This window comes from Pangasianodon hypophthalmus, chromosome 22 (genome assembly GCF_027358585.1).
Source record: "Pangasianodon hypophthalmus isolate fPanHyp1 chromosome 22, fPanHyp1.pri, whole genome shotgun sequence".
NCBI classification, from domain to species: Eukaryota; Metazoa; Chordata; class Actinopteri; order Siluriformes; family Pangasiidae; genus Pangasianodon; species Pangasianodon hypophthalmus.
The window spans coordinates 4,107,850-4,126,606 of record NC_069731.1 but is presented as its reverse complement, the minus strand read 5'-3'; the positions used below and the strand labels follow the sequence as shown (position 1 = coordinate 4,126,606).

Genomic DNA, 18,757 nt, shown 5'->3' with positions numbered 1-18,757 from the left:
CGCTCTTTATCCAAAGATCTTATAATGGTGTTTTAATTCAATTCAAATAACTCAGATAAGACATGGTTCAATACACTGTTGCTATGTTATTTTCCTCCATATTCATTTTAAGACAAGAAAGACATTTCTTTATTTAAGCAATCCTTTATTTCAAGTTTTGTCTTATACACAAAAATAGATATTCAAAAGTACATACTTAAAAGTACAAATTTAATTAATAAAAAAAAAGCCTGCTTATTTATTATCTATTTATAAATAAACCCTGTGCTTGTCATATATTTGCAGTTTGGACAGTGCGAAGATAAACATAATTAATTCTCAGTTCAGAAATTTTAATACTACCAGTGCATTAGTGAAGGAAACGTTCTCAGATAAATGCGTCGCCATCTTGACTCTTCATGACTCAGGACGTTTTACCATAATTCTCATAGATACAAGACTCTTTGTCCTATAAAACAGAGAAAGAACAAATCCAAATCAAATAATAACAATCAGGAATTGTTATTATGTCATTATTTATCTAAAAATAATATCATTTTAACTATTCCTCACCAATTAAAGACTTAAATGTCTGTTTTATTACTTTTATTTTTTTTAATATTGATTTTTTTCCCTACTTGCGATTTAAAAAAAAAATGTGATAAACAGTTTAATTGTCCAGCCTAAACCATTAGCGAAAAAAAGACAGGAAAAGGAGCATTTACACCATTTCAGATTTAAAGCAGAGTAGGCACGGTTGTGCAGTAAAACAGTTGAGCATAGTTTAACTTTATGCAAGTTAAACTATATACTACGTACGAGAAATCCCACACCAACCCCGCCCCCCGTAAAACACAAAGTTTCCTTTGGTTCCAATCAGATGTTTGTTTTTCACAAAGATTATGTTGATGAGCTATGAAGGAAACTCATGGGGGAATTTGTGTATGCCTGTTTTGCATTTACATTTGACCACACCCAACTTTGAAGAGCACCACTGTTAAAATAAAACCGCAGGATACACTCTCCTGTATTAACCCTTTACTGCACACTTTATGAATGAAATGGTTGAAAAAAATTTTTTTGGCATAAAATGAACTTCATAACTGAAAACAGAAACCATTTTGAAAAAATAATCGGGAACACTGTGCGACAATAGAAAGAAATGAATAAAAGCATCATGAAAAACAGAATTTTATTTATTTAAGTATTTGCAAAGAAAGTGGAGTGCCTGTAAAATATGATCCTAAATGCTATAAATGCTAAAAAATGACACCAGGAACTAAGTTTTGCAGACATTCCTAAACATTAGAAGTAACTTTAAATGGATAAAAGTGTTTTTTTACTAAATAAAAAAATTAACTGTTGGTGAATTCCTGTGGTCTAAGAGGAACACAACACTTGCTGTTATTGGAAAAAAGAATCATTTTGGAATGGTAACAGTGATCTTTGATTATTTTGCGGCAACAACACTCCTTACATGTTTCATTCCTTACATGTTGCTAGGTTTTCTAGTTGAGTGGCAGTGTTATCTTGCTAAATAGCTGTCATCTGTTTGCCTTCAAATTACATCAGCTTAACTCAGTGGCTTAACAATGAGCTGATGGGATGAATCTGGTGTGTCAGTAGATACAAAAGAAAAATGTTTGTTGAGAATGTGTGTTGATGTTACCTGATCGTCATAAGCCTGGTGACCATGCACTGCATTAACATACAGGTCTTCATCTGACTCTAAATGGTAGTCATGGCATATTTTATCAGGCTTCACATTCTGACCAGTGCTGAGGTCTCCACTTGGCTCTACATGGCGTCTAAATACACAAAGTCATACTCATTAGAGACACAGATACTCTTTAATAATACATATGTCCATTTGAAATAAGCACAGATGAAAATTCATTTGCTTCAGTTTTCTTCTGAAATGCAAAGTCTTGACCCCTGTTTTTCTTACACTTGCTTCATACTGTACTGTAGGACACCTAAGCACAGTTACGTATTACTAGAAGACTTTTATATAAAGAAAAAAATAGCAGGGAGAGTCAGCATTTACAAATTTAAGCTCTGATCCAATTTGAGTTGTGAATTCAACCATCTCCGCAAGACACTCTTTGTGAATTGGGTATTTTTAAAAAAAAATACAGCTAATCTTTGCTAGTTGATGATTTGTTGATATTCTTTTTAAAAGTATATTTATTTAGCAAGTGAGGCTTTGGTTAATTAAATATGCATAAATGTGCATACTTAATAAAACAAAAATCTAGTATTGGAATAATGTTTGAATTAAAATGTTTATTTCATTCACTCAGAGAATGGATTTTTACACAGAAGTTTGTTTAATACTAATTTTTCTTATTGTTTAACCATGAAAATACAGTACCATAAAGTGCTGCAAAAACAGATCCATGAATTATCAATATTTTGGGACATTTCTCTATAATATCCTTCTGAATATGGGATAGGAATGAATGTGTAAAATTTCGTGAATGCAGATCTACAGTAGGTTCTGAATATAGAAAAAAAAATAATGTGATTTAATGTGCTTCCACTCTAGTTAGTGTAGTTTGTAAGATTAAAAGTTTACAAAAGAAAATAATGTGTATATCATAATGAGACATAAACTGACATATTTATCAGGAAATGAGTTTTTCAGGCCTATATGACATGATGTAATTGTAAAGTAGGCGGAGCTTAAAGCCTTAATTAAAGGTGCTATGTATTAAGATAACATGGTTATTTTATGGAGAGTATAAAAATAGTGAAATAATCAAAAATAACATTTTTGATATTTCACGTTTTTATGTTTTATCTGGCCTTGATAGAGACTCAGTGATTTTCAGCTCCATCTTGTTATTTCTTAAACGAATGCAGAAAAACCTTGCAACACTTTCAGCTTTGTTTGATTTTGTTTGTGGACTCAAGTTAATTCCCATTAAAATGCTTTCTTCACTAAAAAAACAACCTGTTGTAACCTTTTTTTTGTTTCAAATGTACAAAACTTTACCTCTTTTTCCAAATCATGATGGCCGCCACAGCAAGTCCTAAGACGAGGCACACCCCGGCTACCCCAGCCACCACAGACACCGGCACTGCTGAAGCATCCCCTTAAAGCACAGGAAAAAAATTCATTAACAAAGACATCAGACTGTTGTGTTTGCTTTTGAACCATGCCAATCTGAACAGTACCTTCAGAGTGGACAGATATCTGGGTAAATGCCGTGCCCTCACTGTTTCTTGCTGTGCAGGTGACATTGTGGCCCTGAGGTCCGGTCAACTCTGACTCAGTCATGCTTCCATTGGCCTGGGTCGTGGTGTTGAAGAGTGGAAAAAGTACACTGCTGCCATCTATGGTCCAAGAGATGACAGCACTTGGCTTGGCCTCTGCTTGACACACACACTTTAATGTTCCTTTCTGCATGGAGCAAAATGAGCCCGGCAAGATGGACGGAGAGTCTGAGATGCAGGGGGAAAAAGGAAAGACATATGATTTGGCAAATTACAGGCTTGAATGTTACAAGAATGTGTTAAAAAAAAACTGAAAAGAAATGTAAACATGCCTAGTCAGCCTTTGCATAGGTGACACATTCGTCCATAGCTTGATATTTCAGAGTTTGAATACTAAGTAAAGTATTGTGGAAGTAAATTATGAAGAACTGGACAGTCTGTCCAGTTTTTTTTTTCTTACTATCTGCCTCTCTAGTTCATGCAGAAGGAAGCCAAAGTTAAATACTACAAAAGCTAGTGCTAGGATAAAAATTATGTTTGCACAGAATGGTGCGTAAAACAAAAACCATCCAGTGAGCAGGGTTTCAGCAGGCGGAAATGCTCTGTTGATGAAAGAGGTCATAGGAGAAGGCTACAGGAACTCAAATGACCACTGTCATTTAAACACTCTTTACAACCGTGGTGAGCAGAAAAGCATCTCAGAACACATAATATGTCAAATCTTGAGGCAGATGGGCTATAAGAACAGAAGACCGCATCAGATTCTACTCCTGTCAGCCTGGAAGCTGTTGTACCCTCTATTCACTTCAAGGTTCGACATATTGTGCATTCTGAGATGCTTTTCTGCTCACCACGGTTGTAAAGAATGTTTATTTGAGTTATCCTAGTTTTTTTTTGGTCAGCTCAACCCAGTCTGGCCATTCGCCTCTGACCTCTCTGATCAACAAGGCTTTTTGCCTGGAGAAATTCACTACTAGCTCTTAACCCCTGAGAAACAACAGTCCAGATTTCCTATTGCACAGAGATATAGCCAGCTGTATATGATAAAGCAGACAGAAGAACATATATTGAGAAGAGCTAACAGAAGCAGAAGGAGCTGAAAATACACTTAGACTCACTGCTTCCTAAATTAAACTAAAAGCAAAAAGCTAAAGTTAGCAAACTGACCATCTCTTCACTTGAGCCTGAGAAGGCAGGGAACTTGTATCTGGTACAGAATTTACTGTTCTCTTTAGGATCAGATGCTCACAGACACTAACTACTTGTTTTACTACACCTTCAGTTTTAATATTTAGTGTTTACCACCCTGCTGGCATTCTAGACCCACATTTTTAAGTCTGATATGTAAGGAATAAAACACTTGGGGTGTGTTGTTATAGGAAAATAAACATTGACGGGGTGGTGTGATGAAGTGGAGCTACTGTTCCTACATCAAAGTTGACTATTTTCCTATAACTTGTTTCCTACAATTTCTTATTTACTAACGAATGACATGACATTTTTTTTTATCGCTTTATAGTTACATTTAATGTTGTGCAATGTCTGCAAAACAAGTTTGTTCCTGTTATCACTTACATTATAGCAGCTATAAAAGTCATTCCCTCACCAGCCTCTCTTTTTTTTATTTCTTATGAATAATAAAAGAAAGAAATTGCAGCTTATCATGTTACTGAGACGCCAAAAAATCCCTCCATCCGGTAGACTTTCCCATGTTGGAAAACATAAAGGACTGTTACAAAGCACTGACACTGGAGACTCCTTCCATAAATCCTAAATGAACGTCTTCTCACAGAAAACTTCAGCATATCAACGATTACGCACAGTAGCGACTGAATATACGCACACTGAAGTTTAGCGAAGCAACGCTGTACTATAGAATAGTATAATGGAAGCTTAACAGCAAAACACACCAAGACTACTCACAATGGACATTGAGTGATAGCTGCTTTGATTCACCCTGTCCGATGGAGTTAGTGGCAATGCAGGAAACAGACGTGTCTCTCTTCACATCTTGAAGGACAACAGTACTTCCTTTGTGGTGGATGGTGGTGTTGTTTTGGGTGACAAGCCACTCATAGAGTGTTGGTGCAGGCCTGCTCGCGCTAGTACATCTAAGTGAGATCTTGTTACCCTCGACGATTGTGCTGCTTCCTGTGTAAACTACTTTCACATCTGTGGGGGCATCTGATGAAATGTGTTAAATATAAAATATTTTTACAAGTACGGCCTCATTTTTATATCCTGTAATACAGGGAATTTTTTTTAAGCAAACGACCAGAAGAAAACAGAGCTCTTGGCAGATTGAAGGCTACATGAGAGGTTTGTAAAATTCAAACACTAACTGTACAAGAAAACCGGTTAGTGTTAGTACTCAACAACAGTATAGAATAGTATGTAAGTATGTGATTATGAGACATAGCACTAGTTTATTTAGCAGAGTTAGATGGGCAGGGAGATTTGCTCATTTTTCTTGCTGAACTACACTAGTGCTGTGTATCAGGGTAGCAAAAATGACTGAAATATCATGTACACTCTTATTTTAAATGTGGATCACACACAAAATCTGTCTTCACAGTCAGAGCAATATTTTTTTTATAATAATTTGGAAAATAAATGAATGCAAATTGATTTGATATTATACTTAGTTATAAAACAAGAAAATTAAATAGTAAGGAGTCACTTTCTAAAATGCCTTGAACTACAAGTAGTGAAAGAAAGGTCATCATTAGGTGTATATGTGTGTTAAATAAATTGCACTAGAGCAAAATCTGCCTTACTTACTATCCTTACTTACTTACTTACTTACTTATATCTGTATATATTGTTCATACCTCATCTCTGTACTTATACATATTGTTCTTACCAGATCTTTCAATTGCCCATCTGTATATTAGTATAGCACATATGTATATTAGTTCATACTACATCTGCATATTAGTATTAGTATAGCACATCTGTATATTGTACATATTACATCTGTATATTCTTGCACTATCTTAATTTAATTCCACTTATCTCTCACTGCCCTTGTCTGTACATAACTGCTCTTAACTGTACATTCTGTTTATTTACTACTGATTATACATACTGTTTATACTGTACATACTGCACTTGCTGCTTTTTGCACTTCTGATTAGATGCTAAACTGCATTTCGTTACTCTGTATTTATACATGTGTATTGACAATAAAGTTGAATCTAATCTAATCTAATCCGCATATGGAATAACAATTATATGCTAATATTAAATTAATTTGTTGATAGATTGTGGGGTGTTAAAAACTCGAGCTATCGAGATAATATACCGTCAGGTCCATAAGTATTTGGACCGAGACACAATTTTCTTAATTTTGCCTCTGTACACCACCACAATGGATTTGAAATGAAGCAATCAAGGTGGGATTGAAGTGTAGACTTTCAGCTTTTAATTCAAGGGGTTTAACAAAGATATTGCATTAACTGTTTAGGAATTACAGCCATTTTTTTCCCCATTTTCACAGGCTCAAAAGTTGGACAAACTAACAATCATAAATATTAGGATTATATTTAATACTTGGTTGCAAATCCTTTGCAGCCAATGACTGCCTGAAGTCTGGAACCCATGGACATCACCAAATGCTAAGTTGTTTGTGGGTCTTTCTGCCTTCTTTTGTTTTCAGTAAGTGAAAAGCAGCTCAATTGGGCTGAGGTCAGGTGACTGACTTGGCCATTTAAGAACATTCCATTTCTTTGCCTTAAGAAGCTCTTGGGTTGCTTTTGCGATATGTTGTGGGTCATTATCCATCTGTACTGTGAAGCATTGCCCTATCAGTATTGCAGCATTTGACTGAATCTGAGCAGAAAGTATAGCCCTATACACTTTAGAATTCATCCTGCTACTTCTGTCAGCAGTCACATCATCAGTAAACAACAGTGACCCAGTTCCATTGGCAGCCATACATTTCCCATGCCATAACACTGCCTCCACATGTTTGACGGATGATGTGGTATGCTTTGGATCATGAACCCTTCCTTTACTTTTCCATACTCTTCTCTTTCCATCATTCTGGTACAAGTTAATCTTGCATCAGAACTAGTCAGGTTTTTTTAGAGTATTTTTTATTTATTTTTTTTTTAGCAAAGTCTAATCTGGCCTTTCTGTTCTTGAGTGTTACCATTGATTTGTATTTTGAGGTAAACCATCTGTATTTACATTCATGAAGGTGTCTCTTGATTGTAGACTTTGACAATGATACACCTACCTCCTCCAGAGTGTTCTTGACTTGGCTAGATGTTGTGAAGGGGTTTTTCTTCACCAAGGAAAGAATTCTGCATTCATCCACTTAGTTGTCTTCCATGGTCTTCCAGGCCTTTTGGTTTGGTGAGCTCTCTAGTGCATTCCTTCTTTTTAAGAATGTACCAAGTTGTTGATTTGGCCCTCCTAAAGTTTCTGCTATCTCTCTGATAGGTCTGTTTTGTCTTTTCAGCCTAACGATGACCTCCTTCACTTGCATCGACAGCTCTTCGGACCGCATATTGAGAGTTCCCATGAACAGCTACCAAATGCAAATTCAACATTTGGAATCAACTCCAGATCTTTTATCTCCTTAATTTGTCATGAAATAATGAGGAAACAGGCCACACCCAGGGAACTCCTTATCAGTCAATTGTACAATTACTATTGAGCCTGTGAAAATGGAGGGACTCCATGTACAAAATGGCTGTAATTCCCAAACAGTTAATGCAATATTTTTGTTAAACCCCTTGAATTAAAGTCTGAAAGTCTACACTTCAGTCAAATCTTGATTGCTTCATTTCAAATCCATTGTGGTGTTGTACAGGGGCAAAATTATGAAAATTGTGTCACTGTCCAAATACATATGGACCTGACTGTAGCTCTAAATTTTCCATACAGTGTCTTGCATAAGTATTCACCTCCCTTGAACATTTTCACATTTTTTTAACCAGGAACTAAAATGGACTTATTTGGGAATTTTACATATTTGGGAATATATTACAATTTTTAGCTTGCTAATGAAGAATTTATTATGCATCATTAGCACATTTTGTCAGTAGCTGAGTTTATGGCCCTGAGTTTATTGCTCTATTTTGCCTACTTGGCACTTGAACACTTAACCTTCTGACCAGTAGTGCCAGACCCTTAACCAGTGACAAACAACTGTCCAGATTTCCTATTGCATAGAGATATAGCCAGCTGTATATGTTAAAGCAGACAGAAGAAGATACAGTATATTAAGAAAAGCAAGCAGAGGTAAAAGGAGAGGCTTAGACACACTGCTTCCTAAACTAAACTGAGCCAAATATCTAAAGTACCCCCTTCATGTTTTTTTAAAATAACACTACAGGGCAAAAGCTAAAGTTAGCCAACTCAATATCTCTTCACTTGAGCCTGAGAATGCAGCAAACTGCCACAGAATCTGCCACAGAATTTGTGTGAGAGAAAGATTAACAGTGTTTCAGGATTAACAGGATCTTTCTTGTTGGATATCCAATAAATCCATGGCCCAAACTTGTTCCAGCATGACCATGCCCTTTTACACAAAGTGAGCTCCATGAAGACATGGTTTTCCAAGGTTGGAGTGAAAGAATTCAAGTGTCCTGCACAGAGACCTGACCTCAGCCCCACTGAACACCTTTGGAAAAGCGCAAACACTGACTGCACCCCAGGCCTCCTCACCTGACATCAGTGCCTGGCCTCACTATTATGGCTGAATGAGCACAAATCCCCATAACCACACTCCAAAATCTAGTGGAAAGCCTTCCCAGAAGAGTGGAGGTTATTATAATAGCAAAGGGGGACTGAATCTGGAATGAGACGTTCAACAAGCACATATAAGTGTTTTGGTCAAGCGTCCACAATCCTTCGGTGATATAGTATATATAACTTTCCAACAGATGCTAAGCACTAGTTTTACATCTTTAGCTTTCACATTACCACATTAGTTACCCTGCTGTCATTTTGCCAACAATTACATTTTTAAATTTATTCAACACTGATGTCATACTTTTCATAACATCCAGAAAACAAGTATATCACTTACAATATAGCAGCTATAAACTGTCATTCCTAGCTGTTATATAACATGGGAGAGCTGGCTGGTGGGTGGGTATTGGCCAAGACCAAGTCAGGGAGAAAATGGGGGAAAAAATCTTAATATAATCTTAATACAAATGTTTGCAGCTTGTCATGCTACCGAGAAACCACAAAGCCCTCTGTCCTTAAGACTTTCTTGTGGTGGTGAAAATAAAAGATGGTTATGAAGCGCTGACACTGGAGACTCCTTTCATAAATCCTAAATGAGTGTCTCTTCACAGAAAACTTCACCGTATCAACAATTACACAATTATTTTTCTTCGTAAGATAGCTGATACTATAGAAACGATGATGATATTAGAAGGAGCGCATCAATAATATATTATAGAAAATGAATCAACACCTTTAGACTAATCAGAATTGAGAATTCAAGCAGTATAAAGAGGAATAATACCTTGATTTTGCAATGCTTAATTCATGCTGGATAACAAGGTGACTGAATATGAGACAATGACTGACAATGAGACAATGCCCCATTATAGAATACTACATAACGTGACTACTAACAAATCAAACACTACTTTTATATGGATTGCTCCTCTCTGTGGCATAAACTGTTAACGAGGTACAAAAGAAATTGAAACACATCAAGACTACTTACGATGGACATCGAGTGATAGCTGCTTTGATTCGCCCTTTCCGACGGAGTTAGTGGCGATACAGGAAACGGACGTGCGTCTCCTGATGTTTTGAAGGACAACAGGACTTCCTGTGTGGCGGATGGTGGTGTTGTTTTGGGTGACGAGCCACTCGTATTGTATGGGTGCAGGATTGCCCTTGCTGGTACATCTAAGCGAGATCTTGCTACCCTCAACAACAGTGCTGCTTCCTATGTAATCTACTTTCAGGTCCGTGGGGGCATCTGATGAAATGTGTTAAATATAAAATATTTTTATAAGTACAGCCTCCTTTTTATATCCTACACAACAACCGACTGTATAAAAGTTCTGCTCATAATGCAATTCAGTCAAAGACCCTAAATTCATAAACATAATTCCTTTTTGTAAACTATTAACTTAGGTTTGCTTCATGAACTGATTTGATATTATAATTAGTCATAAAGCAAGAAAATTAAATACTGTAGTTTTACCACTGGGATGCTGTGGATCCCTGAATGGCAAGTTGTGAAAAAAAGTAAAAAAATGCTATGTCATTATGTCATTTTGACTTAATACCTCATTATTTCACCATATTCGATCAAATTTGACATATTCAACATACACATTTTTTGTTGAATATTAGCTTTGTATGCTGTTTCCCAGATACATTATATATAACACTAACTAGTACTGCAAGAATGGATTAACTATGATAAGCAAAATTTCTAGTTTAGAATTCATTTAATCGATGTATGTATATGTGTTAACTGAATTCCATTAAAGCAATGTCTAGATTATTTACTATCTGGGAACCAGCATATGGAATAAGAATTATAAGCTAATATTCAATAAATTAGTCCAATTAATAGATAATGTGGTGTTAATTATTAAGGTGATATAATGGGATAATGTACTGAAATGACAAGATCACTCTAAAAATGAGTTATTAAGTTGGACTAATGAGTTATTAAGGCATAATAATGCAATATTAAGTTGAAATAATGACAGAGCATTTCAACTTTTTCTCACAACCTGTAGAATGCAGCTACTGAGGATTTTCTGATCTCAGCTTTTGATTTGATATCAAATGTGAAATCATGCTTATAGACTTTACTTACATAAGATGTTGAGAGAAACTGAATTACTCGATAAAGATTGTCCACTGTGAACAATCTTGCAGCTGAGATGTGTGGCCTGGTCTTGGTGAGTTACTTTGAACTGAGCAGTGGCCTCAGTTACCCATAATCCTTCCCCGTCCTGCGTGTGGGTCAATACATTAGAAATAGATTGCAAACCCATCCAGGCAATCTGTGGTGGAGGTGAGGGGCAGGAATAACGGAATTTACATGTTGCTGTGAAAGCCTTCCCCTTTGTCTGTGTTTTATCCACGGACATTTGAGGATCCACAGGTTCCACTGTGAGAAAAGAATAGATGTTATTCAGATTTCACACCAGACAACTTAACACCTAGCACAATGATTACAAGAACATGGAATGTCTCGTGATAGCAGATCACAATATTGTGTTTAAGGCTTTACAATGTATGATTTTAGGCTGGTTTTGCTATTGCAGACAAAAATGGGACGTCATAAAAAAATTCTTTGTTCGTGACTTGAAATTAGCATTCTTAGAGCACATAATGTGATGTGAATTTTTTTTATTAAAATCTTAAAGTGTGAGTGCTGCTGCAATGCTCATCTAAAAGCTACCAATAGGAGGATGGCATAGGATGATACGAAATTCATAGGATAGCTACAAATACAAAAGTGGCAATGGCAAAACAGCTTTCGCTAAGCAGCACATTCAGGTGGAGAAGGCTGTATTTGTATTACAAGCGACAACTCTTTTTTTGCCCCGTTTTCTCCCCAATTTGGTCACCTGCCAATTCCCACCCACCAGCCAGTTCTACCCTATCAGCTACCAACAATTCAATTCAATTCAATTTTATTTGTATAGCGCAATGGCCATTGTCACAAAGCAGCTTTAAAGAAATATATAAATTCAGGATATAAATTATACACTTATAAACGTATAACTTTATCCCTAATGAGCAAGCCAGAGGTGATGGTGGCAAGGAAAAACTCCCTGAGACGATATGAACGACACATGTGAAGCCAGCCACTGTTGCTTATGCTGCATCATAGAACACCATAACACACTTTGAGGAAAGCACTATCTGCCCTCTTCTGCATACATAAGCTCGCAAATGGCCTTGATTGGATAGTTGACTGGCTGTGATTGGCAGGGGAAAGAGAGTATACCATCAGCATGGCCAGCTTTGCTCCCCTGGTTCCTGGGTGTGGCATCACTGGGATTCGACCTTGCAAGGTCCTGATGATAGGGTGAATGCTTTTCTGTTGCACGCCTTGGGATCCATGAGTGATCATTTTAGTGGTTTAATGTGCTTTTACTTTCAGATTTGCAATGACACATAAAAAGTCCAGGTGTACACACTTCATGGCCAAAACTTTACGAACACCTTATTTAATTTGTAGGTACTGGTTTCCAACAAGTTTGTTTGTCAAAGCTTTACAGAATGGATTTCCACATCCGAGCTTACGTATACAACCTTAAGATCACGATGCTCAATGCCAAACATTGACTGGAGTACTGTAAAGCACACTGCTTTGAAATATGTTATGGTATTTACATTGCAAGTCCATAATAATGCCCAAGATTTCGGAAGGAGACTTTCAACAAGCACATATGGATGTGATATTCACATATTTTTGACCACGTACTGTGTATACATGTATATTAGGAGTGTAACACAATGCCACTATTTGTATCTGTCTAGAACACATCATCTGCTCATTCTGGATAATGTATTCATATTTGGTTATACCTAAGGTATACAGTTTATTATGCCTATACTTACAGACTTTTATTTTGATGGTTTGGTCATAAAATCCTTTATCATTCCCATTATGTTTCCAGATCCACACGTACAGGTCCACCTCGCTGTCTTGTTGCCGGACGTTGTCAATCTTTAAAGTGCAGTTTCCCGCTTGGGCATTTCCTGGGACTGATGTCCTTCCTCTAAACTCATCCAATATGGTGCTGGTGTCTTGGGAGTACACAACTGGGTAGCCTACCCTTTTATACTTGTACCAGATTACTTTACTGTAAGAGTCAGTGCTGCACGGCACAAACACGCAGCTACCCTTGATGGCTGTGACTGATCGCTGCAGACGCACCTCCCAGCAGCGACACACACCGCCAAGCAGTGAAACTGAGATAAGATGGATAAGATAGACAATCGTAAGGATTCCCATTATTTTCTGGAAAAGTGTGGAAGCTTTTACAGCACAGCAACACACACACACACACACATATATATGTTACAGCGTTTGCATGATTTTTATATATTTATTTGTTTTTATGTTTTTTTTTTACAGTAGGCCTGTTACTACAGCAGTTATAGAAACGTCCTTTTACAATTTATAATTCCTATACGATATTTTTTTGTCATTATCTGTATACAGGAGTAGCTGCTATAAATGTGCTAGCATTTGGAAAGCATTAGAAATCATGAATGCAATGTAACATACATACTGCACAGCAAAACTCAGATTTTAAAATCTTAATGGTTCATAGTCGTACTGAAAGTAGCTTAATTTTGTCTGAATTGTCTGAATTGAAGGGAAAAAAAGTCTAATTTTCTCATGTATTAATTGGATTGGAAAGCATTTCTCGTTCATCAAATCACTAACATATCAAGAAGATTACATAACAAAAATATTTCATCTTAATCAAAGGTGCAACCATAATATAAGGATTAATCCAATAAAAGCATTTTCACCATTTTCACAAACAATTTCTGTTTAATTTAGATTATAAATGGTTGTACAAACAAGTACTATTGGGCCACTGGTATTTAAAAAAATAAACTTTTAACTGTTAGAAATAAGCTTTCAAAAATCCCCGAGATTTCAGCATAAAGAAAAAAAATCTGCTGGGATTTTATTTAAAGCATATTGAGAACATGCACCATGCACATTGCAGCATTTTTTTAACACAAGTTCTGCTTTTTAGAATTTGCTCTATAAATAAAACTATGACCACATCCTGTCTTTCTTCAAACTAAGTGCAGTGTATTGTAAAAGTATTCACCCCCTTGAACTTTTCCGCATTTTGAATCTTAGAACCTGGACTTACGAATATTACAAATGGACTTAACTAGATTTATACACTCACTGTCCACTTTATGAAGACCTCCTGTACATTTAAGCAATTGTCGAATCAGTAACTCATGTGGCAGCAGCACAATGCAGATATAGTTTAAGACCCTCATGTTCACATCAAACATCAGAATGGGGGAAAATGTCATCTCAGAGACTTTGACCGTGGTATGGTTGGTGGTGCCAGACGGGCTGATTTGAATATTAGAATTATGAATATTAGAAACTGCTGATCCCCTGGGTTTTTCACACACAACCGTCTCTAGAGCATGAAAAACAAGACCATCCAGTGAGCAGCAGCTCTGCATGCACTAAGGCCTGACCGAGGGCAGATAAGATAGATGACTCACAACAGCAAAAGACCATAACAGGAATCTGAGGCTCTAGTGGGCTTTCTGCTATTGCAGCCCATCCAATATATAGTCATCTATATATTGTACATTTTGATGTGCTTTTCTCCTCATGATGGTTGTAATGATGGAGTCAGCTCAAAGTAGACTATCTGGCACCGACAACCATGCCACGATCACTGAGCTAACATTTTTCCCCATTCGGAAGTTTGATGTGGCATTTTAGCTGCCCAAAGTTTGACTCCATTCAACTAAATATTAATTAATTACAACTAGTCAACTAAGTAACTGCTTGCACCAGATCTAATTCAGGGTTTTATCCTCATCATGTGTTTATATGTGTAATAGTTTCCCCACATCATTCTTATGTGCCTCCGTGAGATAACGCATTGTCTAACACTATTAGCATCAATATTATGCTCTTGAAAGATAGTTGATTTTAGCCCTCACATCTGTTTGTAACACACTGTGACATACATACCTAAGAGGAAAAAAAAAAGATTCTTATAATGATATCTTAATGTCACTTATTAAGCTTGTATTGAAAGTTAATTTTGTCTGAATTATATAGAAGAATAAAAAATGTCAGATTTTCTCATGTGTTAAAATTGGATTGGAAAGTTTCTAGTTTGAAAGTCAAAACTGGCACCAGCAACAATACCACAGTCGAACTCACTGAAATCACATTGTTCCCCATTCTGAAGTTTGACATGACATTCATGTGACAGTTAATTATAACTATTCAACTAATTAACTGGTTGCACCAGAATTAATTGAGGGATTTCACAGCAATGTGGGGGGGAATTCTTATGCAATCATAACTTCTGCATTTTTTTTTTTTTTTTTACTGTATTGATTTCAATATTATATGTTACTTTGTATAGATTCATGAGATGCAATCCCAGTTAAGTCCATTTCAGTTTCAGGTTGTAAAATACATTGTAGTGTTGTAGGTGGTGAATACTTATGCAAGGCTTTGTACATTCATAGATGAAGCAGAGTAACTGTTTCAGGGTAAAATGACACATAGCCAGTAGAGGCTATGTAGAGTAGAGGAGGGTTAAAAAATCTTTAAAAAAATCTAATACTTATCAATAGCTCAATAATTAATGTATTAGGGCTAATAATAATAATAATAATAATAATAATAATCTGTAAATTGCTCTTGATAAGTGCCACACACACACACACACACACACACACACATATATATATATATATATACAGTACTGTGCAAAAGTCTTAGGCACCCTATTTTTTTTAGTACAAACTTTGTTATAGACTTTTATTTTATGACTTCTACATTACTGATTCAACACAAAAGCTTTTTAGATTTCCAAACATTAGTTTTCCAGCACAAAATTAAATGTTACAGACAAATGTTTGTACATCAGTAAAGAAAGCAGCAGATTCCATAGGAGACACTTTTCAGATAAAAACATAATGAAGGCTGCTGGGTTTCGCTGCAAAAATAAGAAGCGAGTCGACAGTCAAAGTCTCCAGAAGAACTGTAGCTGCTTCTGCAAGATGCTCAGTAACACTTACAGCTCATTTCCTTATAAAACTGCACACACTGTACCTGAGAATACTGTACTATTTCTTTTTTTAGGGTCATCACACCAAATATTGACTTTGTTTCTTTTATTACTATTTACTGCTCTTTGTAGTATTTTGTAGAAACATTTAATTTCATTATTTTTGAAGGCGTCTTTGCTCTACAGCATTTCTTTGAATGTGCCTAAGACTTTTGCACACTACTGTATATATACTTGCAGGAGATTGGGAGCTGCATTAGTGATTTATAATAGTTTTAGCATTTCAAACCCATAACACTGGACTGGGCTCATGCTGCATTTCCTCTGCATAGCAAACACAGTAAACAGAAAAGCCGTAACACTTTATTATTCAAACCAAAAAAAAAAACTAAACTTATACATCTGTCTTCTGTCCATTTGTGTAATGTGTAAAATGATTAGACAATGTGTTTGATTAGAAAATAATTCTTTTTAAAACCTTTGTTAACCACAAATAAGATAATGTAGATGCCAAAAATGAAACGTAATATATTTTTTTTCTTTTACTTTTATGTAACAGAGCATACATAAAGTAGAAATGAACATATCCTTCATGAGCAGATGAGTCACTGCGGTGTAGGATTTTCACCCTTCCTCATTATAACACTCATTAGTGCAGTTACTTTACCTGAAATGAAGAGCTTGAGTATCCCGAATCTATCCATTACTGGAGTCTGGCCTGGAGAAAACAAGAAATAAAGGGACACTTCACACCTGCTAACAGGGTCCCACTGGCATTTATTCACAGCTGAACAAGTAAAAGTGCTTTAAAAATGAAAAACAAAGCTGTTGGTCGAGTAACGGTTTGAAGCTTCTGGAAAAATTCATGCTTTCTATTCATATTCAGATAACTGTGTAACAAAATGTAGCATAGAGTGTAAAGTTCAACTATTTGACCTGCAATACATTTAGGAGTTTAGAGAAGATAAGTAAATAATCTTACCTGGATACTGTAGATTTGTACAGAAAAACTACTCATAATCCATATCCTGTTGCTCATCCCAGGCCTTTTACTCACGGCTCATACTGAACACCCTTTAAACACACTTAGTACTATCTGTCTTTGCTCTTCTACATCTGTATACTGCAACGATTTATAACCCCATGATACAGTGACACCCAGAAGAGGATGTCGAGAACAAAACATATGAAGTGAAACTATAAAACTTCTACAATCTCCCAGCTCAGGTCGACCACACTGAGCAGAAAGGTTAAAAAGATCATTCACAGGTATGTTCCTACCGTTCAGAGTTGACAAGCGGCTTCGCTGTTGTGCTGCTCGCTTGCTTGTGGTGAGGGGAGTGTACCCTTTTGTCTTTTTAAGTCAAGGAGGTCAAGAAGAGACCAATAGCTCAGCCTATAGCTTTTTTAAGGCTTCTCTATATGCTGGTAGTCTGCAGTAAGTTACCAGTTTATTGGCGACTAGATAACTTTATAAGTCTATAAGACAGGTTTAAGCAGGTGTTTTTCTAAATAAGTGCCTCACTGTACATTTTTCTAAATAAGTGCCTCACTGTACATTTTTCTAAATAAGTACCTCACTTTGATGTTTTAAAACTGTAGGAAGTAATCCTATACATACTATGTGTAACGTTACAACACAATGATGATGATTACTGCTATTATTATTATTATTATTATTATTATTATTTTCTTACCTTACACTCCTACAGATGGTCTTTTTCTGCCAACAGACTCCTACGTTTCTGTGTCGTAGGTTTCACAGCACCCTATATCTGTCGAGGAAACTTCCTCTTTCCTTAAAATCTTGTTGCCTGACGTGTTTTTTTATAATCCTTTCACTTCGTGCCACCCTAAAATATGCTTAATGGCAAAATTTGAACTGAAAGTGAGAAAACAGAACAAGTTGCTTTGCGTGCGTGCTGATCACTCGCTTGCTTCAAAGGAAGTTAAGCGAACCATCACCTGCTAAAGTTATTAGACTGTTGTGGTTCTTGGGTTCTTACAGTACATGACCAATAGCTTGAAATGTCTTCAGAACGTTTCTGCTCAGTACAGTGCTTTGACAGAAAACACATTATTATTATTTTGACTTCTGGGAAACATGTAAATATCTGATGTAGTGTCTGAAGAGCAGTACTAAATGAAAAAAATAAGATCTTTAAATAAAATAATAACAATTTACACTGATCATCCTGTTCAAAAGTTTACACCCCCCTGGCTCTTAATGTATCGTGTTGCCTTCTTGAGCATCAGTGAATGTTTGCACCTTTTGTAATAGTTGTGTACGAGTCCCTCAGTTGTCCTCAGTGTGAAAAGATGGATCTCAACATCATATAGCTGCTGTTGGAAAGGGGTCAAATATGCAGAAGATGCTGGAAAAGCAAAGGACGTGCAGGACCTGGAGGATTTTTCTGAAGAACAGTGGGCAGTTTAACCGCGCAGGGACTCACAAAACATAAAAACAGTCGTTGATCATCCAGGTAACAACACGCAGTATTAAGAATCAAGCGTATGTAAACGTTTGAACTGGTTCATTTGTGTAAATTCAGTTATTATTGTGTCCTATGGATGATATTTGTATATACCTGTTATGTATAATAGCTTATTCAGGGCAGTACTAAATAAAAACAAAATGCAATTTTTGTGATCCCTCTTATTTATTTATTTTTATTAACATTTTGCAGATTCTGCAAGGCGTACATAAACCTATGATCACAGCTGTATAAGTAATGCACATTTAATGCAAGATAATCAATTACAATGCATATAAAGTAACAATGTATGTTTATTTGTTTATT

The 18,757-nt window shown here is 36.1% G+C and overlaps 1 protein-coding gene and 1 long non-coding RNA gene across 6 annotated transcripts; one reads left to right on the top strand and one right to left on the bottom strand.

Moving 5' to 3' along the window:
• Positions 1 to 142: 142 nt before the first annotated feature.
• LOC113532591 (B-cell receptor CD22) lies at positions 143 to 17,870 on the bottom strand. Of its 5 annotated transcripts, none has more exons than XM_026924020.3 (10): positions 17,654 to 17,870; positions 16,624 to 16,674; positions 12,769 to 13,122; positions 11,009 to 11,305; positions 9,893 to 10,153; positions 5,122 to 5,382; positions 3,160 to 3,426; positions 2,978 to 3,077; positions 1,649 to 1,787; positions 143 to 448 (listed from the first exon to the last, which is right to left on the bottom strand). In XM_026924020.3, the coding sequence occupies exons 2-10, from the start codon at positions 16,658 to 16,660 to the stop codon at positions 404 to 406; spliced, it is 1,761 nt and encodes a 586-aa protein (XP_026779821.3). In that variant the 5' UTR covers positions 16,661 to 16,674; positions 17,654 to 17,870; the 3' UTR covers positions 143 to 403. The 5 variants fall into 5 exon arrangements, with proteins under 5 accessions (XP_026779821.3, XP_053083746.1, XP_053083749.1 ...); XM_053227771.1 differs by lacking the exon at positions 17,654 to 17,870 and adding an exon at positions 16,939 to 17,594; XM_053227774.1 differs by lacking the exon at positions 12,769 to 13,122.
• LOC128317180 (uncharacterized) lies at positions 5,324 to 8,105 on the top strand. Its single transcript, XR_008300704.1, has 3 exons — positions 5,324 to 5,517; positions 7,417 to 7,557; positions 7,664 to 8,105. It is a non-coding gene; the product is annotated as an uncharacterized LOC128317180 (long non-coding RNA).
• Positions 17,871 to 18,757: the final 887 nt, after the last annotated feature.